The following is a 25334-nucleotide window of genomic DNA, read 5'->3' on the forward strand; positions in this document are numbered from 1 at the left end:
AACAAATACCATAAAGTTTGATAAGGTCAATGTGAAGTTGTAATGCAAACCCCAGAGGGACAGTCCAGGAATGTAAAGCCTATTGAACAAACGTCACATGCTAAAATGTCACCATGTATCATCAGGAAGGAGAACAAACTGAGCTTTTTTTATGCACAGGCCTGCCCTATATCGTGGAGTGATGCAGGAATGTGAGGGATGCTGAGTGTCCACCTGATCCACTCTCTGCCCAGGGGAGGGTCTCCATGCTCCGCTCCTCTCGCCGGCTGCCATAACAAGCTCCGCACAGACAGGAGGGGGAAGCGCATCCTCGGAGAGATCTGCTGGAAATATGACCATCAGGGGAACCTAAACGCGTTATTCGTCTCCGGTCACATGATTCGACAACTTGATGTTTTTGTGCTGTCATCCTAAGGACATAGCAGGAGAGGCAAGCAGGGAAGACACCAGCCGACATCAGGAGCCGCTGCGCCGTGTGAGGCGAGGTCACCGCAGAGTACTACGGTAAGAGGGGGAAAAAAACAGCTCTTTAAACCAGCCGGGCTACTTTCCATTTGCGTGTTTTTGCGCAAACACCGACTGTTTTCTGTGTGTCTTTTATCTCGTTTTCTTAAACCTCTCCCCGGTGCTCAGTGTAGCTGCGGTGTATTAGCCTCCGTGCATTTATCTTAATTAGTCCACACTGCATTACGCTACAAGCAGAAAATGCTGTGGCTGCTATAGCATTCCTCAACACACAACATGCACTACAGTAAATATGGGTTAGTGGAGCAAATCCACACGCCCTGTGACCACAGGATGCCCCATGAGAACATTTTCGCCTGTACAAATGTTTTTTTTTACATTAATTGTGGTGTCATCTGAAAAATGTGTTATTTTGGATCGAAATTGCGAGCAGATTTTATAGGGAAGGGGCGCACTCGATATGCAGCATCTTCACTGGTCTAGACAGAAAACGCTAGGGGGCGAGTACACGTAGTACACATGTAGACAGGCCTACGCTGCATACTAAACATTCACACTGGACACTGTATTTTACATACTATAGTTTGTTTTCTTGTATAGATATGATAATGTGCCAGTTTATTTTATTTTGAAGCAAGGGCATATCCAGGTCAAATGTCTGATTTCAAAATAAAATACACATCCTTATCTCAGACAAGCTCAGTCTCTCTCAATTCTACATTTCTTTGTGGCACTATGACAATGACTGGCCAATACATCTGGAACACAACATTAATGGGACAATAAGATGTCATAATTGTTGCAGTATAGGAAACTGGTGGAAATGCCATGTGTTCACATGATATGAATTATAAATGTCCCTCACTCACCATAACCTCATTCACAACAACTTCCATTCCATCCCTAATTAAATGGCCTCAAAACGCTGATGTTAATTTGAGAATTTCTTCAGTTTTCTCATCTGTGGTCTGAATATTGGGACACATGGCCCACATCTCTTTCTCCTTGGGAATACATGAGCTATAGTTAGACACATGCTAATTTGAGGTTTCATTTCTTGATGCTGCCTTTTTAAATATCCTAAAATGAGAATAACCCTGTGTTGAAATCATCCACAATGGTGTCATTGAGCATAGCCGTGAACATGAATGAAAACAGGACATTGATATAACAACATCCTGTGTAGACAGACATGAGTCATTGCCGAGTCAACATGATGCATTTCTTTTACATAATATGTGGTTCATCTGCTTGAGGGTAATTCAGTGGTTGCCATAGATGCTCTATCAGATGACAGTCATAAAACCGTATTCAATGCTTCACTGGTGTCCTCTTGTATGAGGTGAGTGTTGAACACCTGGTCCAAAAGAAGAATGGTTAAAGATTTATGTGTGATTTAAATGATGCCCTCTCAACTGCAGTATCTTGATTTTCAGTCCTGGAAAGTCCTTTTTCCATCCTTGTTTTTCTGTACTCATAGGTTTTATTACGCATCTCCACATTCATAATCAGTTTAGTATGCAATGGAAATGTGATTGGTTTGTTGTATACAGTAGATTATTTCACAGATTAAGTAGTTTTTGTAAATGTTTTGCTTATTGCTGAACTATTTTAACTGGAGATGACTTGTAAAATGTGGGAAGTCAAGTAACTTTATACAGACTGATTCATGTTTTAACCCTTCTTAATCATGCCTGGCATATTCAGCCATGTGGGCTAATAAAAGGTTAATTAACCATATAAATGTTCCATTAGGTGTCGTGTTAATTATCCTTCATAATCTGCTAAACTGAACTGTCTGACTTTTGTCTAAGTGGCCTTCTTTCTCTGCTGTTGACACCCTTGTAACAGTTTGTCATTGAAACAAGTGGAATGGCCTTGTAGATGCTGATTATTATTAACTGTATGGACTCTCTGCATATGTAGAGTAGAGTGCTTCACATAACCTTGTGAAGCACCTCAGTACATTTTTTGATTAGACTGCACTCTTGATTATGATGAAGTGTGTTCTGCTGTGTTATGTTTGCAACTTGATGTAAACCAGGGATACTCTTCAAATGTACATCCATACATTTTATGAGAAACAACACGCTCCACTGCATCATCACAACCCTATTTAAAAAGGTGCATTATGCCCCCCACTCAAGACTTGATTATCATCTTATTAATACAGCATCTGTTTAGAGGCTAGTGTTTTATAAATTAACCTTGACTTGTGGTGTGACTTGCTGTGGGAAGAGGAAGTACTCATGTTGTCACTCCGTCTGATCATGAGGTGTGAAAGAGTCAGAGAATAAAGCTGCTGGGTCCAATTTAAGCCTTAAAAATAGTTTAAAATATCACAAATAACATTGTATTTATACCATATAGTCAAGTAAAACATAATCATCAGACTGGACTGCTGTAACACAGTTTGATTAACAGTTCTTGCATCTTCTATTCACTTATGCTGGACTCTAGTGAAAGGAGCACACGTGTCCCTCTTGGCTGAGCTGCAGCAGAACGAATGGTGGAGCTGTAATTGTGATAATCATTATCTCGTGTCCCTGGATTCACCTACGCTGTGTCCCAGAAGTGTCATTTTCAGATTCCTCAAACTTGAGGCTGGAGATTACTCTACTCATCATCTAATATGAATGCATCAAAATAATATTCTTTAGCTATTTCCCCCGGTGATAGCCACTTATTTCTAAGCGTGGGGGTTCGATGCTCAGGCTCTGATGTGCTCATTCATTTTAGGGGAACATTTCATCTCAAACAAATCTCCATAAACATCTCCAGGTGATTACTAACAGACCATTCTTTTGTTTTGATTTGATGAAATCCTTTGATTAAATATTCAAATAAGGCATTATCTAGTGTTAACTGTTGGTGAATTAAAGAGATAGCTATACACCCAAATGGCCACCTAAATGTTTATTTTGGATCTTTTTCTCTAGTGTTGTGAAATTGGCAGATTTCATGAACATTAAGACATGTCTTTTAATGGTTTATTTCCGAAAAGACACGATTGTTTCATAGTTTTGTATTGTATGTCTTTATTGTCTACTGTAAAAAGCAGCATTAGTTCTTGTTCTCCAGGCACGTTTTCAGTAGGCAACCTCAAAAATTGAATTTACTAATGATACTCAGTCGCCACAATCTGAATTTGTGTACATGTGTGAAATCAAATTTAGCAGCCTGACTGACAAACCGCAGTCTCTGCTTGCTCTCCATGTTGAGCATCATACAATGAAGGTTCCTGCATGCATCTGAGCTCTCTGCAAACCCTCAGTAGTTTCCCTCATTTTATATAAAACTGTGGATTCATCATCTCAGGAAAATCATGTGCGCCTCCGGGCAGAAGCCATCAATATTGAATTATGTGTCAGGAAGGCAGTATTTGAATAGCATGAATAGCTATTCATTACACTCATTCATTATTAAAGTTGTTTGAATAGCGTCATCAGATATAGGATTTTTAAATATTTTGACCAAGCAAATAACGATTTAAAATAATAATCTCAAAAGAGTACAATAGTTATATCTAATCCATTATTAGATATTATATAGAGACAACTTTACCCTGCAGCAGCGCTTAGCTACAGTACTTAGTGTTGTCTGTTTTGGTATTAATTAATGATTGAACCACAGAGTGCTGGGTGATGACTGCACTCCCATAAAACTTTAATGGCCTGCATGTTTCCCCTCTTAGTCAATGGGCAGAGTGGCACAGAAAGGAAGCTCTTGTGCTTGCAGTAATCGTAAGCCGCGAGAATGTCTCCTTATTCTTTTGACTGCATGTGTGATGCAGAAAGGGAACAATAATCCGTCTGAAAAGATGAAGATGGCTTTATAAAGTCTCCCAAATGACTTGTGCAAGTGAAATGCAGTATGAATAACTTAGCATATTATATACATTTTTTATACCCATTATCATTTAGCCGAGGCTTCTTAACATTAATGATTCTATATTACCATAGCAAAAGGCCTAGCCTAATTATTTTAAGCATGATGTAACTTGAGTGTAGCACATAACCTACAGTATTGTATCTATTATTAAAATTGTCTTACCGCTGCTCGATAACTAAACTTTTCTAAAAACCATCTGAATATAAACTAGGGAGTTCAACTTGGGAGCGGAAATGTGTTCAAATTCAGAGGACAGACCCATTTCTGCCTGGTTACTCTGTGATTCATTTTTGATTGACAGATTTAGTGATGAGATTTATGTTTTTAGGTCAGGTCAAAGGTCGCATTAGCTGTTTCCTGACAGTTTTTCCTTCGTATATGTTTTAAGCATGACCTTGTTGTATCCTATGTACATGTATTCACTAGATCCACATATAGAATCAATTCACTGGAGATTTCTCTGCTGGATGAATCAGAGAAATTGGTGCCATACCATCCCTGTTTTGAGACATGTTACCTTGAAGAAAACCTTCATTAATTTCATGTCAGTGTGAATTACTAACACAGGGAGAGCTACATGGCCTCTGAAAACCGTTATATAACATCTTCTGTGGTTAAGGAGGAGCCAGGAAAAAGTACTGATGGACTTTCTATAATAGATTAATAACATTATGGAAGATGAACAAACAAAAAAGTCAGTGTTACTTTACTGGATTAGTTTGGATCTTTCTGTTCTGTATCTTAAAGGTCACCTATTATGCAATGTCTTTATACATAAATATGTGTCCCCTCAGTGTAAAGAGATTCTGAAAGTTTCAGGAAAAAAGATTCGCTCACTTTTTGTAATAAACATTTTTTATATAAAAACCTGTCTGAAAATGAGCTGATCAGATTTTGGCCACTTTCTGATGTCATAACGGTTTTTTGGCTTGTGTAACCATTAGCCAATCACCAACCAAGGTAACACCCCCCACCTTATCTCCTGAATCTCCTCCTAGAGCACCATTGTGTGTTTTTTAACCAAATATCTCTCAGAGGGGCGTGGGGAGTGGCTCCTTATTTTCATCTAAAGTAACAGACAGAGAATCTGCACTTTTGAAACAGAGGGGTTTATGGGATGCTACAATGCATGATCTGTTTGGTATTTTGAGCCAAACACTTCAGAGACATGTTTTGTATATATCTGAGACCTATAATATATTGATGAAAAACAGTATGATAGGGGACCTTTAAGTCGTTGTAAAGCAGTGAAACCAAAATGTGCTTCTTTTGGTTTTTAGTGTTTACCATTGAATGACTTGATGGTTGAATTGTCCATTCAAATGTAAAGATAACATAGAGATGTAACATTTCTCCAAAAGGTTTCTTATTACACACACACACACACACACACACACACACACACACACACACACACACACACACACACACACACACACACACACACACACACACACACACACACACACACACACACACAAACAAGAAAATTATAAGAAAATCGTCCATCCATTAAGTGTAATGATTATCAGTGTTCAGGTTTCTTTTTCCACACTGCTAAAACACCATTATTCAGACACATTTTTTTTGAAAATATATGTTATTAATACAATCAATCTCATGCCAGATACAATGACAACTGAACTTTGATAAAAGCTGAGAATTTCCCATTTCAAAGGATACCAAACAAAGTTTATGAAAACATTGATGTAGGTCCATAAATCAAGCCTTAATGAAGATGCACCAGTGTTTGTGAGAGCTTATTTTTGGAAATGGGGGACTAAATTCCTGAGCTCATCAGTAACAGCTGTCACTCACACTATCGACATATGATAAAAAGATTTTGCTAGATTTTGCACACACCTTGATTGTATTTGTCACCTATTCTCACAATCTGGCTGTGTTTCTAACAATGACGTTTAAGAGCTTCTAAAGTCTCATTTATAAGAGATCTATTGACCAGGTTTAGTCCTCAGGATAAAGTTGGTGCTTTTAATGTCGAACAGGTTTACGTTCAAATGCCAAACACTTTGCAACATTTGGAAAAGTTGAGCAGAGCTACTACAGCACTTGTAAAACATTGTTCATTCATTCTCCTCACCCAGACTGAGACTGAGTGGGCCGTCTTGCTGGGTTTAGTGACTAATTCACCTCTTCTCCTCTGCTTTCAGCCTCTCTGCGTCACAGCGGCCAAGTGTTAACAATATGGCTTTGTGTCTCACACCTGTGGGCAGAGGGACTCGGAGAGTAGGAGTGAGGGGCAAGAGGGGCACGCTTTTTTTCTCAGACTCGAGCACTGCAATAGAATAACATCACTGTACAGTCAAATTCATGTAGAGATTTGCCACTGCGTGTAGCTTTAATTGGACTAAATTGTCTGTGAACATCACTCTCTTAATCAATGTGATTATATTTGAAGGTTATATTGTTAGAAGCAAGTTGTATATGTGTGAAAACTCCTCATGTGTACCACGGACACTGTTTGGGAAGACTAATTTGGGGATCATTAGATTTGCATGGTTGGAGATAAATAGCTTGTTGTTATTTTTGCTTTGCGACAGTGGTTTCAGGGAATTGCAACAAAGGGTGCTGAAGTAAACAGTACACTAACATTAGCCATTTACATCCTCACCCATTTGATTAAATGCAGTACCTAGTCATTCTCTCAGACATACTGTGCACAGATGCAAACTCCCACTCATTTCCCATCTGTTTGTTGTGTAATCATGCGTCTTAGGGGTATTTTTTCCCTGGCCTCAAATAGTGTTTCAAAGAAGGCCTGCCTCTTTTATTTCTTGAGAATATAAAATAAAGAAGACATTTGGGTTAGGTTAACATTTCTAACTATTGTCTTTTGCTTTTATTTCCCAGGTTCCCCTGTGATTTGATCCCAATCTAAAGCTCTCACAAGGGCCCCAGGCTCCACCACTGACCTCACTGAGTCATCTTTCATCCGGTACTATCATCAATATCTCGGAGAGGATGTGAGTAGGAGAAGGACTGAGGGTAGGAGACCTCAATAAGTCCGACCAAGACAGGAAGTGGGATCACATGGCTGCTATGGACTGACGGGTCAACTGATACCAGATCACACTGGCTTTGCTTGGAAGTGTAAGTCTTTTATTAATCCATCTGACCGACGAACAGGTCAATTACGCTTCAGGGAATCAATTGTAATTCTATCCATTAATGGGAAATAATCTAATAATTACAGTGTCTCCTTTCTAGATTGATTCTTTTGACCTTAACAATGCAGCAGAAGGTGATCGGAGACATGTAAACAAGATTGAGATAACGATACAGTAGCAGTCCTAGTATAGGGTATAAGGTTTTGTGAGGATTTGTAGCGAAATTAGGTTTTTTTTATGTGTATTTTGAAAGGAAATCATGTTGCGAAGCCTCAGAGTGAACTGCATTTAAAGATATATCAGCGATGTACCGCTTCATCCTTTTTACTGCCTCTGTGTACCAAGTATGTCTTCCATTGTGGCTGTTATCTCCCAACCCAGAATCCATCTCCTCTCCCCTCTCCTCTCCCCTCTCCTCTCGTCTCATCTCCTCTCTCATCTTTCCACTCCTTCATGCTGCCACACTACCCTGACATGTGTTTGTGCTCTCGTCCCATCGTTTCCTTGGCACTTGACAATGGCTGTTTCTGGTTTTCCTTTCTTTGTTGCCCTGCCTTTGTTTCCACTCTCCCTGGAAACTAAAAAAAAATCTTATTGTGTACAAGACATGCCATCTATTCTTCGCTAAGCACACAATATGGGTCTGTCTTTGGGCCTGTATTGATTTGTGAAGAAACTAAAACATTAGATGTCATCATAAGATATCAATTGTATATATTTGTGTATTAGTTCCCCTGTGAACAGAACATTATTAACCTTTTTATAATGCAAAATACCTTCCTGCAATACTAATGACACCTATATTTTTTTAGCAGGGTTTTTATGCCTCATTACACATTTGTAGTCAAGCAAACCTCAAAATATCGCTCTGATAGTTCCAGATTAGAAACCATAGTTCAATAGCCATCACATCTGGCAAATATCCATGAATGTCCTTTCTACAATGTGGAACACATTGAATTATTTAGAAATCATATATTTTTCAAGGGAATGGAGGTTTCAATTGCTGTAAGCTTTTAGCAGGGTCAGATCAGTGAAGCTCCTTTTTGTTTACATATCGTGCAGCGTTTTCCATAGCCTACAGTACTGTGGTGCATTCCAATTAATATAAATGTAATGTTAGAGTGTCGTGTGGTGATGCAGTAGTGCATCATTTAGTAAAGTGGATAAACAATGTTGGTCTGTCTGTCGGTCGATTCACCACTTTAATCCAGACTGAAACATTGAACTATGTTATGCATTACCATGACCTATTTTACTGACATGAATGTAGACCGAGGGATTCATTATAATACATTTGGTGTCTATCATCAAGTCAATATTTTAATGTATCCAAAATCTGATTATGATCAGATATTTGCTAAATAAAAGCCTTATTTTTAACTTGCTATTTCAAGCAGTCTATAATGCTAAGCCAATAGGAAATACTGTTAACTGTACATTTTACCAGCTACAAATGATTGTCATTGTGACAATATTAGCATGCTGGCTGAAGTTAGCATTTAGCTGTGCCTGAATTTAGCCTCTGGAGGAGGCACCAGTCTTGCTTTATTGCACTTTGCTGAGCATCCTGTTAAACTGTGTATAAAAGTTATTGCACGTAAAACTATTTTCCAAACGTTCACAACAAACTGTATTCATATATTTTAGATGACATTAAGCGGTTGACTTTGCTTATTGCTCGATCTGGTTTTATAGACCTTTTGCATACTCATAACTGTTCAATATAAAACCCATTTTGATTTCACTAGATAGCTTTCCAGGGTGTACCCAGCCTCCCAGTGCATGATGGGATAAACTACATGCATTATGACCCTAAGGTATGGATAATGGATAGATTGTAAATGTAAAAGCAGATTAAAGCAGGTAGGGATTATCTGTAGGGTTGAGTTAGATTTAAATGTAATGATATGTCAACAGAGCAAATGCATTTATATGTGTAACATAAACTAAATTGAAATTCTTAGTGAGATTAATAAAGTTTACATCATTATTATAATTAAAAGTAACCAACTGATTTAGTGCTGGTGTCTTTTAATGGTGCCCAGTAGTAATGTAAAACATGCATGATTGGTAGTGTTTGCAATTTTTTATGATTTGTAGATTGTAAGACTGCCATTAAAAATATCCATAATAATTTACAGCTGTTTCCCATTGGTACCTCATTGCAGCGCCACAGTAAACTTGTAAACATTGCATTTTACATGTTTAATCCAAATGCTTTTAGCAAAACAATCGTAAAGGATAATTGCAGGGAAAACTTTCATTTCAATTCCTGGCTGCAAAGCTCAAATAGATTCCCCACAAACACATGGCTGGAGGTCAGCATAAAATCATATTGTTATGCTTTAGGTATTTATAATCTGCTTAAGTGTTCTCAGAAACATATTTCTGAATTCAACTGATTTTCATGGAATTGGAAAATAAAACTCTGTTTATATCGGTAAGGTTACATTTCTAAATACAGTCATTTTAAAACTGAATGGGGAAAAACTGTTGAAACTGGTTGGAAATATATAACGCATCGCCTTCCCCAGCAGTTTGCTTTGAATTAATGATAAACTTGAGTGAACCCGCTGCAGGCAAAAGGAGAATTCATATTTCTGTGGTTGGTGTTTTTTATTTTTGATGGTTTGGGAGCCAAGGTGAGGACGATGTGGAAGTGAAGCAGAACAGATTCACTAGGGCACATTTTAGGGTGCCTCGAAATGTGAGAGACGTATAGTATATATTAACTATTTATCATTTTTCACTTGGGTTTTTTTAAGTTTATCTAGCTGTCTCACATTTAATGCACTGTCATGCTTATCTTCATGTTATCTCTGTTCACAAAATCAAAGCGGATCAATGTTGAATGATTCATATTAAGTTTCAGCCGCCCTGTGATGCATTTTAAATGTTAGCATTGCATCATGCATGGATTCCTTCTGCTCTCCCAACTCAACTGAAGCAGTATAATTTAATAGCCTGCAAACATGTATGTCAAGCAGGTGCAGGAGGTTGAAGGTATCACCTTGCTGTTAGTCTTTCATTAAACAGACAGAGGCAGGGATCTGGAATAAATGATGAAATAGCTGGTGGGGATGGCGAGGCCAATTATACCAAAGCGTGTTTTTCCTCGTTTAAAATGGGTCTCTTCAGCAAATCCCCTTTTCAAATGAGGGTCACATGATGTCATATGCTAATTAAGATATATAAATAGTGCATTGTAAATGGCATTAGTCAATGTCATAATGAGTCATGACAAGTTCTTTAAAGATAAATGCAGATTGAAACAGGAATATGAAGAAATGTACATCATTAATTCTCAGAGAAAGTTTAAGTAATGTCCTGTCAGTCGCCATGACTTTATTGAATTCTCATTAAAGTCTTGTTTACATGATAAATATCAGGCCCTTTAAGGCTAAACTGAAGATATAAAAATTGTGTTTGTAATCAAGGACTACATTTTCGAAGCCTTGAATGAAGGAGAACGATGAGCATCTTTGTAGGACCTATAATCACCATGTTTTACTAAATGCTTTAATGAGCAACACAAAAACCCTTGTTCCTTTTGGTCTGAAAAAGAGTGAGATATGTATGTTATCATTTGGCCAAATCTTTTTTATAAAGTGACTCACACAGTGCATCCTATAGATAAACTAATAAATGACCGCTCATAAGACACCTTATATTTCTTCCTCTTCTTAGTGTTCTCTCAATGTGTGTCATCAATCCCCTCTGTTGGCCAGAGGGCCACACTGCAACACATAATGATTCATCACATAGGACTCAATTCTATTCAATTTTTCTTTTAACTGGAAAATATTTGATCTAGATTTGACTCATAATTTCTTCATTTAATGGAGTCATTTAAAGTGACAGTGCATTTAACATGTCTTTATATGCCCCTTCTGTTCTTTCATTTCCTGGCTTGGCTTTTTGCTGTATATACTGAAGCTGCCAGGAGATGACAGATATGCTGCGACCTGCGCACTGACCCGTACACCCAGCATGCCTTGCTGCATAGAGCTGTAGGATGGCTCTGTGTGAGTGAATGTGACTTGCCCAGTGGGGTAGAGTGGGGAACAGGTGCCAACACTGTCAGCTTGTTAACACTGGCTTCTCCAGCAGAGTGCGGCACATATGCAACACATAGCCTTTGGCTGTGGGACGTATGTGCAGGCATGCACACATCTCTGAAGTGAGAAATGGCGGTGTGTGTGTCTGTTATTTGCATGCAGCGATGATTCTGGGACATTAAATGGGTGTTAGGGGAATTTGATATGTTTGTCCAGTGATTATTATTAAAGAAATACAGATCTGACTGCACTGAGAAGATTAAATACGTGAAATATAGCAGTTTTGTGCAGATGGTACATGTGTAATCTTGTCAGCATCCTGTGTGCTGTACTGTTTATAACAGCAGAGAGACTGTATAATGTGCAAAACACAAAGCCCCTAATTTGTTGTCCAATTATACTTTTATAAGTTTTGGCATACATTTGTTTTTGAGCACATTGTTAGAGCGTTATCATGTGGCTCCGTTTTCTACATAAGCCTGGGAAGATACAGTTATGTGAAGCCCCCCTAGGGTTATGTGGAAGAAATTCTCTCAAACATCACAAATTAGGCCCCTAGATGACCCATTTCTAGAATAACTAAATTGACACAATGAATTATTCCATGCTGTCTTGTGGCCTCTATAACGAGAAGGGGACTTGGTACAGAGGATAAATTAGGACACTGAGTTCTTGCTTCTCTCCTTTATTCCATCAAAGCCATTTAGGCAGATTTGCCCCGTTTGCCCAATTTATTCTATGATTTCTTACCCTCTCATTATAACAATGGGGGAGAAAAGAGGAAAATGGATGTGAGTTTGAAGAAATTGGCTTCTACAACTTGGAGATAATAAGACGCAAGGATAACGTGTCAAAATCTATTTAATTCCGGTGTAGTTGTGAGTAACTTGATATATACTTTTCATTTTGGAAAGACACTCGCAGAGCTCTTCCCAAAATAAATCTCAAATAGCTCCCAGCCATGAAGCAAAAAGGGAAAAGTGAGAATGTGGTTTAGAATATAATGATGGTTCAGGGACAAAGAGGGAGAGTGACTGAGGTATAAAAAGAGAAGCTGCAGTAGAAGAGGAAACAAGGAAGATCACACCTAAATGGTGTCCTCCACATTTCAAATCATTGATGAACAGTGTCTTATTGTGACCATGCAGGATGCTTTCCCAGGCTGAACGGTGCTGTACATCAAAGACAACGCTGCAAAATGAGATGGCTTCTAACAAATACTACATTGAGCTCAACTCAAGTGTCAAATCCACAGTCTACAGGGGATATGGTTACTGTCACCTGAGGGTTAAAGCCTCCTCTCCGGTTTGATGTCTGAATATTAGGCTATTTGATATGCTGCAGCTCTTTCAAGTCAGCCTGGCAGGACCAGACTGCCAGCAGATTTCCCACAAGGACTGTAACTGCTCAGCAGAGAGACAGACATCACTCTCCAGCCGCATCAAAGCCAGCAGCTCTCCTCTCTGCCCTCTGCATCTTACTCACAGCTGCAGAGGCTTTTCGTAGAGATGTGGCGCCTTCTAGTGGGAGGTGGAAAGAATTACAATGTTGAATCTGATTTTATGTTTCAAGTGACTGTGGTTCTTTTCCATCCACAGTGACAATGGTGTTGTTTCTGATTGGGATCTCTATTGCTGTGAATAATTCATCTCATGAGAATCAAACTGCAGGTAACTGTAGAAATGCGTTTGTCTTTTTCTTTGCATTCATACAACACATGGAAAGGATCAGATATTAAAGAGAGACTTCAGTATTTACTTTAAGAAGAATACATAACATTTTTATTCTGCATACATATACAAAGCTAATTTATTAGCATTAATATGGCTAATTTAAATACACATGAAAACTGCTGATGCCGCCTTACTTGGTCTAGTATGACCAGTTCCTTATGGTACGGTAATACATTTTGGCAAACTTTACACGATTATTGGAGTGCAATTCAAATTAAAAAGTCAGTTTGCTGACTCTTTGCTACTCATTCTGCTGTGACACTACATTTTACTTTATAACATTATCCTTTCACATGTGGTTACAGTGGTCACCATTCAGTACAATTACAAAATTGTACAAAGTAATAGTTTCCATTCTGGGAAATCCACTGATTTGCTTTCTTGCAAAGACTGAGATGAATTTTTTTTATAAATAGATAACCGCAAGTTACAGTAGCTTAGCACGGAGATTGGAAACAGGGGACACGGTTAGCCTTACTGCGTAGGGAGAACATCTACTTCTCAGCACCTCTAGATCTCACAAAAATAAAAATGCTTCAAATTGAATGTACAGATAGCAAGAAAAAAACAGTATATGCACTTCCCATCATACTTATCCTTTGCATATCAACAAGTTTACATTGTCTTTCATTAAAAGTATACTGACGACTTAGTGTTCTATCCAGAAAACCCCACCCACCAGGGGGCTCATGTGCTGCCCTCGACACTCATCATATCCCTGCTTCTTATCATCGTTGTCCTGCTGACTATCTACTGTCTCAGGTGAGTAAAGAAACATTCAGAACTGGCTATTTTAGTTTGGAGTTAGTCTGTGCCTTCTCTCCTCTCTCTCTCTGTCTCTGTCCCTTTAAGCGTGTGTATGTGTGTGAGAGTGTGTCGGGTTAAAACTTCAGGACGGGGGTGGTTGGGGAACATGCGGTGAGCATTGGCTTATGGGTAAACAGCTGCTTCTCAAGTAAGCCAGCAAACAACAACAGCTAGGTCAGGTCGGGTCAGACTCATTCACTGATCAGCCGGCTCAGAGCTCTTTTCCTGACGGAGACATGAGGAGGAACAGCTTTGCCTCTCTCACGTGGTTGATATTGGTTTTAGTATTTGTTGTTTGCTTATTTTATGTCCTCACCAGCTATGTTCTAGTAATTGGGGTTCACTTGTTTTTGCTTTCCTAATAGAGATGTCTGCCCTTTATCTTCTCTGAGGCTTTTTCTTTCCCTGCTTCTCTCTGTGTGATTACTACAGGTTCAAAAACCACAGGAAAGCTCTCGTTACCTCGGTGGACAAAAAAATACCAAATGGCTTCTTGGAGGAACAAGGTAACATTGTGTTGTACTCAATATAACCACCAAGTGCTTTAAAATATAATACAGCCTTTTACTTTTTATTTCTTTTTAGTTTTAAGTGTAGCTTTACATTCTTTATGGACTCGGAAAGTTTTACGATCTGAAGTCCAAGGAAGCTGGAAAGGTCTTGGAAGGCCCTTGGCTTTCCCAGCACGTAGGGAGTCATATAAACTTTCACTTCAAGTAGAAAGTTCATAAATTAGGGGAAAGGCCAAATTCTGAGTTAAGACAGTTCCTTGCAGCAGCAGCAGCGGCACCATGTTTATGACCGGAGAAATCATTTCTGTCATGTACCCACAAAAGTAGGAAATCTTAATGGCCATCAGGCTTGTTTTTGCAGGTGCTATGAGAGCTTGTAATGTTCTCTGTTGGGAAACATTAGCTGTATGACTGCCATATATTCCCTAAAACACAGGAGAGCAGACAGTGGTCCTCCTTCCCAGATCCCCCTCGCCCTCCAAGAGGTACTTCCCCATCCCTCTGGACTCGCTGGAGGAGGAGTACCGGATACGCTCGGCAGACGACGGCAAGCTCTTCAGAGAGGAGTTCAATGTGAGTTTGTGTGGTCTGACTAAGATCTTTGTCCTGCAAGCACAGAACAAATACAGAAAAATAGTAATAAAATGTTATGTTGGTAGGCTGTCGACCCCCGGCTTTATTTTGATCTCATGAGTATTGGGGGGGGGTTCTTTCTTTATAGTCGCTGCCATGTTACTACCACCACGGGTCTTTTGAGGAGGCGAGCCGAGAGCACAACAGAGAGAAAAACAGATACCCAAACATTTTACCATGTGAGTGTCAGGATGTATTCTGCAGCACAAAATATTAATGTAACCTTTAGACTGCAGTTTTATTGATCTCTAAATCGTAGGGTGATGTGGGCTGAATGAAAAATAAGCCCATTATTTACAGGATCTTTTTTCTTCTCTCTTCCACAGATGATCATTCAAGAGTGCTGTTGAGTCATCTTGATGGACATCTGTGTTCAGACTACATAAATGCATCCTACATAGATGTGAGTCTTAGTAGCAATTAAGCGTGTAATATGGAAGATTCTTGACACATTTTCATTAATACCATGTCCATTCACACAGGGTTTTAAAGAGAAGAACAGATTCATTGCAGCTCAAGGTACATTTTTCAGTTTGCTTGAGTTTTTAATGAATGTTGAGCATGCAAGCATTCGAGTTGTAACCATTTGCACCTTATTTGAATACTTTTCTTGACGTTGCTTCAGGCCCAAAGCTTGAGACGCTGGCCGACTTCTGGCGGATGATATGGGAGCAGAAAACAGCAACTATAGTAATGCTGACGAATCTGAAAGAAAGGAAAGAGGTCTGTCTAAAAGTATTCTTCCTCGGCAATGCACTTTTCTAATTTTAAATAGGGTGTGTATAGATTTAACCTATACAATCGATATGGCTTCAATTCACCATTAATGAAACCCTTTTGTATTCACATGACCCAAAGTCATGGGCATCATTTATTTGACCCCTTTTCCAACTGAGGATCCATACAAAGTGTCACCCAGCAGATTACTTAGCATCGCATTAAATTTAGCCTCAAAGGGATGATCAATTGAGAGCTCAACTGCGGGTTTGATAGGGCAGAATGGAGGCAATGGGGATCAATGACGGAATAATTGTTGATAAGATCCTAAGAGGCTCCATGATAATTAGTCTGAGATTGTAGTTAATGAGTTGAAACGTCAGTGTGAAGATCGTATTGACTGACAGAGTCGCACAAAGTCCTTGTGATTGCCTTTGGATTGGATTGGGAAAAATACGTCAAATACACATTTCTGTACGCACACCAATAAGATACACAACATACGCTGATCTCCAACCATTTGAGTTAAGTAAGTTACAATGAAAATACCGTTTTTTTTTCTTTTTTATGGTGTGTATTTTTCTTATAGTTATTAAAGACTAACCTCTTTCTTGTTCTTATTATGTTACCAGGACAAATGTTATCAGTATTGGCCAGAGAAAGGCTGCTGGATGTACGGGAACATCAGAGTGGCGATGGAGGACGTCACTGTACTGGTGGACTACACCATTAGAAAGTTCTGTGTTCAATATGTAAGTCAAATGTGTGGATCTACATATCAGTATGTATATCATTTTGAAAAAGCTAATTTTTAACATGAAATCCCCTTTTTGTATTATTGTTAAACAGAACACTGTGTCTCAGTTAGCAGTATGGACTCCAGCTGATTTCACAGCACGTCAGCAAAAAAGTGATTATACTGTGCAGCAGAAATAATGACACAATAACACAATAAAAACAACCAAAGGTTAAGCTAAATTATGCCTTTATTTAGACATACACATGCTATTAAAATAATAGTGTGCTTTTTCAATATTGTTCTTAATATACTCCTTAATTGCTATAAAAAAACCTATCATCATAATAGCTAGATTCTTATTAAAAATTAAACATGAAACAAAGCTACATTGAGATGGTGTAGTTCCCCATGGAGACATTTTAGTAAACTATTATGAGATGCAAAATATAATAAATACATGGAAAATGGAAACAAATTAAAGGATATTAAAGGATGTATGTTATGGGCCCAGCATGAAAGTGTAGGTGTATTTAACATACAGTAAACACTACAAATGTCTCATCTTTAGAGGTTCATACAGCACTCTCAGTGTCTGTAGTTGTCTCCGTGTGTTTTTGATGCTGCCATCTCAGCCAAGCCTTCAGATTGCAAAATTCACTTTGTTCCCTTTCCATTTGAAGCCGGAGAAGTGCAGATATCCTCTCTGACTCTGTGAAAACTGTGACTGTGGTATCGCGCTGCAGCACGAGCTGGCACACTGAGAGCTTTTACATCCTCTGAACACAGAGCATGAATTTGTGTTCTCTTGAGAGACCATTCATGAGTAGGAGAGCGAGGCAGAAGCACACCAGTACACATGTTTAATAATTGTATTCCGTCACAAGTAGCGAAATGACAAAAAGAGACGAATGATTCAGTACATTTGAGGGTAATTTTCCAGTAGGTAGCATAGTATATTTGACTGATGTGTGTCTGCACAGTGAACATGCTTCATGCTCAGGTTTGTTTCTGCGCTTCGCAGCAGGGCAGCGACGGCCCCCGAGCTCCGCGCCTCGTCACCCAGCTCCACTTCACCAGCTGGCCAGACTTCGGGGTGCCGTTCTCGCCCATCGGCATGCTGAAATTCCTCAAGAAGGTCAAGACTGTCAATCCAACGTATGCTGGACCCATTGTTGTGCACTGCAGGTAAAATGTGTTGTAAAACAAAAGCCAGAAAACAATATATGACAATAATCAATCAGCTAAGGTTTTTATCGAGCACATTTTATACAGCAGGCGTGGACCCCATGTGCTTAAAAGAAAAAATAGAAATAGGTGCAGATCATCTCTGACAAAAACATATATAATATAAAGAAATATGAGTCAACAAGGTATTACAATAAAAACATAGACAAAGTTAAGAAGGAATTTTCACATTATTATAATCGGAATGAATACTGACTCTAAAATAAGGATCTTACCAATAGCCCTACACTTTAAACTTAACTAAAACTTGATGAAATAAAAGTTTCTTAATCCGCTTTTAAGTTTAAGTTGACAGCAGAACTTTTTTCCTGTAATAGAAAGTTCAAGTTGTACCATAAGGAGTGAATTTAGATGATTTATTCTCTCTATAGGAAAGAGACCTTTGCTTCAAATGTTCTAAGCGACGAACAACAATGTAATTAAATAAAGTAAGAGAAGTTAATAAAAAGAGCTGCTTCGTTTCATTATAAGAGACAAGAAAATACTTTGCGAATTATGAATTTCTCTATTTGCAAGAAAATCTATTCGTAAAACTGAAATTTGGTATGTGAAAAAATCAAGTTCTTAAAACCTTCAACACAGACCTGTTGGGATATTTCTTGTCTTTTTAGGTACAGTATAAAACACTAAAGATATACTTCTTTTTTATTTGTATCATGTTAGGTTTGGTAATGTTAGAGCTGAATTTAACTGTAGATCGAGGTTATAAAAACTGAATAGAAGCATAAATAAATATATACTGAAGAGTGCATATGTTATGTTTGCCCGGCCAATCAGTGCAAAGCCTCACAAAAGAAATCAGCAGCTCAGAGAGCAACTGCAGCAACAGGTGCTGGGGGAGAGGGCCTGTTGTTCTTGAATGGGGCCCATTGAGGAGCCCCTCGCCCGCTGTGGACGGCAGCTCTGCTCCCCGCGGAGCCGTCTGCTCAAACGACCTCAGTAAATCTATTAGGAGTGTGCTTCAGAGGTGAAGCACTTTTACACATGCTCATGCTCCAGGCTGTCCACAATTGACGTCTATGTTAAGAGAACAGGGATAGCTTGGCAATATATTAGAAGAAAGCAGAAGCATTTTTATATTTCTATATAGTTATGTTGTGTTGTCAGTAGTTATATACAGAATAGTTTGATCATAATGTTGATATCGAAGTTCTAAATTCACCGTCAAATTTTTCTATTTAGTTTTTTCCATTGTTTTATTTCTTTTCGAACCAGTTATTTATTTATAGTTAATCTTTTTCAAAATACATGTCGTTATCTTAATTTGTTGTTTAGTTTGTTATTCCTGGTGTTAAGCCTTTTCCAAAAGTTTGCTTTCCTACTTCCTAACACTCACAGCAAAGTTAGTTTTATTAAAGAAAAGATGACTTGACAAAAAAAAGATCAACTTGATTTGTTCAATTAATCACTTTATATAAATTGAGGATTTTAGTTTCAGGAATTTACATTTTAAGTACGGTTATAATGTCATACAATTTGATTTTTGCCTTCATTCAAAAACCCTAATAGAAGCTTAAAATAAAAGTAGAAATACATTTGTTTCAACCATTTGGCACATGTAATGTTCCTCTGTTGCTAAGGTTCTATGTGTGCTACACAGAAACAATATTGTTTCAAGTTCTTATCCGACACATTTTCCTTCATAGCTTCACTTTTGTCTGACCTTGTGCCTTCCCCTTGTTTGTGTTTCCTCAGTGCCGGGGTGGGGAGGACTGGGACGTTCATTGTCATTGACAGTATGATCGACATGATGCACATGGAACAGAGGCTGGATGTCTTCGGCTCTGTGAGCAGAATACGAGAGCAGCGCTGTCAGCTCATCCAGACAGATGTAAGTGTTGACCCTCTCCGGCCTGTGGTACCCGGACTGACAGCTCCACGCTCTCTCTAGTGTTGGAGGCACAAACAAGAGAGGACACAGAAAAGCAACCTCCTCTATGATACATGAAAATAGTAAAAAATAGTTTGGCAAACTGAAGCTACTTCTTCCACCTTTTTCCTTGACTTCCTCTGTGTTCCCCCTCAGATGCAGTACTCCTTTATCTACCAGGCTCTGCTGGAGTACTACCTGTATGGAGACACGGAGCTGGATGTGTGCTCTCTGGAGGGCCATCTGCAGAGGCTTCACAACACCAGGGCTCCCCACGACAGGCTGGGCCTGGAGGAGGAGTTCAGGGTAGGATGACAGAGGCTCACTCTCAGACATTTCAGTCAGTAATGAATCGTCCCCATCACCCTGCGCCCTGCATGTGAAAACTTGCCCAGGGTGCCCCCCTTAGCGGTACTAACATAGATAACAATGCTTTGTATCAACTAATACTTTATAAGAATCCCCATATCTGCCACACAGGATTTAATATAACGTGGTGAAATATTCAAATTTTTGTTCTCACAGTTCCGTACACTCTTACTGAAATGATTTTCTTCTTCTTCTTCTTCTTCTTCTTCTTCTTCTTCTTCTTCTTCTTCTTCTTCTTCTTCTTCTTCTTCTTCTTCTTTTTTCTTCATCTCTAAAAATACAAAATGTTTTTGTCCAGCTTCTGTGTTTTTAAAACTGTCCGAGTCATCATATTCATAAGCGTTGAGCTGCCCTGCACTGATGAAGAACAAACCTTTCATCATGTCAATCTGCTCCTGCTTTCTCCTGACAGAAACTGACCAACGTCCGCATAATGAAGGAGAACATGAGAACTGGAAACCTTCCCGCCAACATGAAGAAGAACCGTGTGCTTCAGATCATTCCTTGTAAGGACTGCTCTGATAATAATCCATAATACATCACATCCCAGTAACATCAAAGTGCCACACTGCTGGTTATTTTTATAGATATACACAGATATCCGGCTAATCAGGATGACTATGATCAATGGCATTTAACTACAGCTTGTATCTTGACTGAAAAATGAGAGTAGAGTGGGAAAGGGAAATTGTGGTTACAACTTCTTTTACAGTGAAATCTGATATCAGCTCTGGCACATTTGGCTTTAATAACACAGCAACATTTGAACTTAGCTCTGTTATTTTTTCCATCAGCCTTTTCAAACTTTTATTTTATTAAGAATCACTTGTGGAAAGTTTTTATTTTTCCTTTTTTTCTTGTGCAGATGATTTCAACCGAGTAATGCTGTCAGTGAAGAGAGGACAGGAGTTCACCGACTACATCAATGCCTCCTTTATTGATGTAAGCACTCCCTCTCAACCTCCTGTATAGATTTCCCATAGAAGTATATATAAAGCTCATTGTTGCCTTTAAAAACAATGCAAAATATTATGTTTGCTGCACTCTCAAGTGTTGTTTACCGGATGATCTGCCCTCCAGGGCTACAGGCAGAAGGACTATTTTATCGCAACCCAGGGCCCACTGTCTCACACAGTGGAGGACTTCTGGAGGATGGTGTGGGAGTGGAGGTGTCATTCAATCGTTATGCTCACCGAACTCAAAGAGAGGGAGCAGGTACAGTACGCTGCTCCTGCAAAAGTACAGGCTGGAAAGTGGAGTTGCACATTTAGAAAATCTCTTATTTCATTGCATTATTCTACCTATTTCTTATTCCTGACAGCCTGTGTATGTATTTAATAGTTTTATATTGCTCTTGTGGTGCACACTGAAAACACAGAAAAAAAGAATAGGACATTAATCAGTCAAATGAAGCCTGATTGTATTTCCATCTGACCTTCTCCACCAGGAAAAGTGTTTCCAGTATTGGCCATCAGAGGGCAGTGTAACATTTGGAGATTATACTGTGGAGCTGACTGCAGACACACAATGTGAAACCTTCACTCTCAAAGACATGGTGCTCACCTACAGACCAGTGCGTAACGTTTTATTCTAACATTTAAAAGCTGAATTTCAATTCCCCTATATGCCTCCCCGTCTACTTTATTCTATCAGTTTAAAATGCATGAAATGTCATTATATCTAGCATCTTTAGCTGCATTAAAATAACAGAGAAAGCACTCTATCTCACCAGGAAAAGAAGTCGCAACACGTCCGACACTTCCACTTCCATGGATGGCCTGAGATCGGAATACCGGCTGAAGGAAGAGGGATGATTGACATTATTGCCGCTGTACAGAGGCAGCAGCAGCAGTCTGGAAACCGTCCCATAATTGTGCACTGCAGGTGCGGAAATTCAGTTCTGATCATTTTGCAGCATGTGTATCTGTAGATGAACATTTTTACAGACATGGTATAAATGTTTCTGTCCGCCCGTGCTTTTTATTTCAACCCTTTTTCTTTTATCACCTGAATCTTTTAGAGGGATATTGGAAGGAATTACATTTGTACAGATACATTTTTCTCTCAAACGCCTGTTACGATAAATTGTACAGTTTGCCTCAGTAGACCTGGTGTTCTATGCCTAAACCACTTATGTGATCCCTTATAAAGACTTAGCTGTGAAAGCTTTGATCAGAACCTAGCTTCAGGTGAAGTGATTCTAAAGCAGCACACCCCTGTGGGATTGATCCAATCCACTGATTCACAGTCAATTAAAACCTCTCAAAGTGAAATCTCCTCTGACTCCCACTATGATTAATCTGATAAGATGAGCTAACGACAGGAAATGGTGTCATCACTCTCTTCTATTCCTTCATCACCACTTGTCTAAGAAGGGCTTTTTAAAGCTTTTTCTCTGCCCCTGGGAAACGGGGCTAACCCGATGCAATCCCCAAAGTCTCTCTACACTTCGCTTCCGAATCACACATCACTCTCACACTCGCTCCCCGTCTCTCTGTGTCTTCCTCTCTCCATCCCACCATCCTTGTAAACATTGACTCAGTCAAACACTGAGCTTTCAAACTGATTAGTGTTAGCGTTTGGATTAGCCTTTCTTTAAGTGGGGATGATTATTAGGACTATAACACAAAGGTCACCTTTTCTCTTGCAAACTTTTTAATTCAAATGGGAAAAAAAGCTTCTGCTGCAAGGATTACAAGAGATTCATTGCAGCAGTCTTTTTAAGAAATGTAGAAGTAGTGAGAATGTAAAATATTCTTCTTCTGAGCTTTATTTTTCTAAATTATCTGTAGTTCTTCTGCAGCAAGGCAACCCATTTTCAAGGCCGTCCAGTGTTTGCAGAATGTGATGTGGTTGCTAATGTTTTTGTCCTTCATGTTTCAGCGCTGGAGCGGGTCGGACCGGTACCTTCATTGCCCTCAGTAACATTCTGGAGAGGGTGAAGGCTGAGGGCCTGCTGGACGTTTTCCAGACCGTCAAGAGTTTACGCATGAAGAGACCACACATGGTCCAGACTGTGGTGAGTAAAAGAGATCCTATCAAACCCACTGTGCAGAATCCGTCAGCTTATTCACATTTGTGTTGTTTGGAACTATTTCTGCATGTTTACGCAAAGTGACACTATTTTATTCTGCTTTTTCTTCCAGGAGCAATATGACTACTGCTACAGAGTGGTTCAGGATTTTGTTGACATTTTCTCAGACTACGCCAATTTTAAATAATACCTGTGAAATTAATGTAGGCATTTCCCCTCCCTGAATGTTGTTTTCTAAAGCAAGCTCTTTTTACACTTTGCACTTGATTACAGATCTAAACAATAATTGTAACATACTGTAATATAATGGAAAACATCTGTACTCCAGGAGAGTATGCCTCTGTCAGGAATGCTTGATCGTCAGGCTTCCAGTGTAAAATATGGTAATTATGGTGGTTTATGGTACGGTTGGGTTCTTCGATATGTATGTTCTGCTTCAGTTTTATGTTGCATATGTTGCAACAGTGTGAGGGTCAATAAAGGAAACATTCAAAGATTGTATTTCACTTAATCTGAAGATATTGTATACTGTATATATTGTATGTATTGCTAACTACCTAATTGCATCTCATCTGTTGTGGAAAACATGCATTTTATTTTATTTCTGCTTAATTTGTCGCTGGCCACAATGCCTATTTTTAACATTAGTGTTGTTTGATTGCTATGAGGGGAATACATTGTGTGTTTGATAAGTATGGTAAATATAATTACTGCTTTTGCTAAAATAATGTCTTGTGTGACATGTGTGAATAATATTTATAATCTACTTTGAGCTCAAACAAAAACACAAGACTCAAGATACATTTCATTCTGTTAGACGCTGCACATTTTCTCACTTCTGTCTATGAATAACTAAACAGCTGCTGCCTGTTGCAATTTTATTCAACTTCACCAACTTTCTTGGGTTGCCCGTGGCAATATTACTTAGTGGATCGGTGCCTGACGCTGCAAAATGCAATTAGCCCACATTGGAACAGGCAGAAAAAAATGGATTACAACATCCCAACGTATCTTTCTACGTACGTAATGTTTTACAGCCAATCATGACATCCTTTTTATACACATTTACATTTCCACTTTACATTAAGCCATATTGATTAGAGAGACATTTCTAATCATGCAAAACTTGTCACCAAGTGACGCAATTTTAATACAAACAAGCCAGATGCTTTTTGTTTTATTAGACACACTTTTAAAAATGCATTGTTTTCAAATAATGGTTTACTGTATGAATCATGACTTTCTTTATTTGTACAAACACTTCTCAGAATATTATAAGGAAAATCAAATGTACCATAGCTTAAGTTAAAGTGTGAAAGATATGAAGAAAAACAGTACATTTGAGTTGTATTGAATTAAGAGATGTAGTTGAACCTTGTCTGGACAAGTATAATGAAAGAGCCAGTGTAGAGCTATAATAGGAAGTATGCATGCACAGGCATTATGAAATGTTTTGAGTGGTAGTACGTTTGGTATTTAAGGAAACCCCAACATTGCTGCTAAATCAGAAGCATATATTTTTGCAAGGCTTCTGCTTACTTCTTTATAAAACAGTAAGCTTGGTTTGGGTGAACAACTTTCTACTGTTTATACATGAAACACTAATCATTTTTGTTTATTTACTGTACATAATGTATCGTTGTGATTATTATTCATCACCAATGTTAACTGCATTGTTAACTTCATTGTATTAAATGTCCATGCTGAAAGAACAAGAAATAGGGGCAATGACAGTGAGGCCTTGCAGCTGATGAAACATAAATGCATGGGCATCTTGTTTCAGTGATGTTTCTGCCTTTTTGAATCTGTATGGATACTATTTGTTTGATAAAAGCTGATTCCAATAAATTATAGATGGAGAGAAATGCCAGATTTCATCCTAATGTTGTCTTTTCATCTGCCCCATACACAGATGCGTTCGATACAAACACAATGATGTTTCTGATATATATTTCATGCTTTCTGAACCATCATGGTGACGCCAGCATATTGGAGCACTTAGCCAGGTCCATTAGCAGTATTTTGTGTTCCATTAGTCGGTAAATGTGTCACACCTGCGGAGAGGGGGATTATAATCCTGACGGCGTCTCCTACAACACCTATAAAAATCCCCCTCTGGCTAATGCGCCA

The 25334-nt window shown here is 38.8% G+C and overlaps 1 protein-coding gene across 2 annotated transcripts; it reads left to right on the forward strand.

Moving 5' to 3' along the window:
• Positions 1–290: 290 nt before the first annotated feature.
• LOC104956638 (protein tyrosine phosphatase receptor type E) lies at positions 291–25081 on the forward strand. 2 transcript variants are annotated; one of them, XM_010784152.1, is made up of 21 exons: positions 291–504; positions 7228–7467; positions 13144–13215; positions 13944–14040; positions 14518–14591; positions 15034–15170; positions 15319–15409; positions 15557–15633; positions 15713–15749; positions 15856–15953; positions 16580–16699; positions 17708–17871; positions 19627–19762; positions 19958–20107; positions 20583–20676; positions 21036–21112; positions 21251–21385; positions 21618–21743; positions 21903–22054; positions 23054–23189; positions 23317–25081. In XM_010784152.1, the coding sequence occupies exons 3-21, from the start codon at positions 13149–13151 to the stop codon at positions 23389–23391; spliced, it is 2043 nt and encodes a 680-aa protein (XP_010782454.1). In that variant the 5' UTR covers positions 291–504; positions 7228–7467; positions 13144–13148; the 3' UTR covers positions 23392–25081. The 2 variants fall into 2 exon arrangements, with proteins under 2 accessions (XP_010782454.1, XP_010782455.1); XM_010784153.1 differs by lacking the exons at positions 291–504; positions 7228–7467; positions 13144–13215; positions 13944–14040 and adding an exon at positions 14290–14353.
• Positions 25082–25334: the final 253 nt, after the last annotated feature.

This window comes from Notothenia coriiceps, unplaced genomic scaffold (genome assembly GCF_000735185.1).
Source record: "Notothenia coriiceps isolate Sejong01 unplaced genomic scaffold, NC01 NC01_scaffold00026225, whole genome shotgun sequence".
Taxonomy (NCBI): Eukaryota; Metazoa; Chordata; class Actinopteri; order Perciformes; family Nototheniidae; genus Notothenia; species Notothenia coriiceps.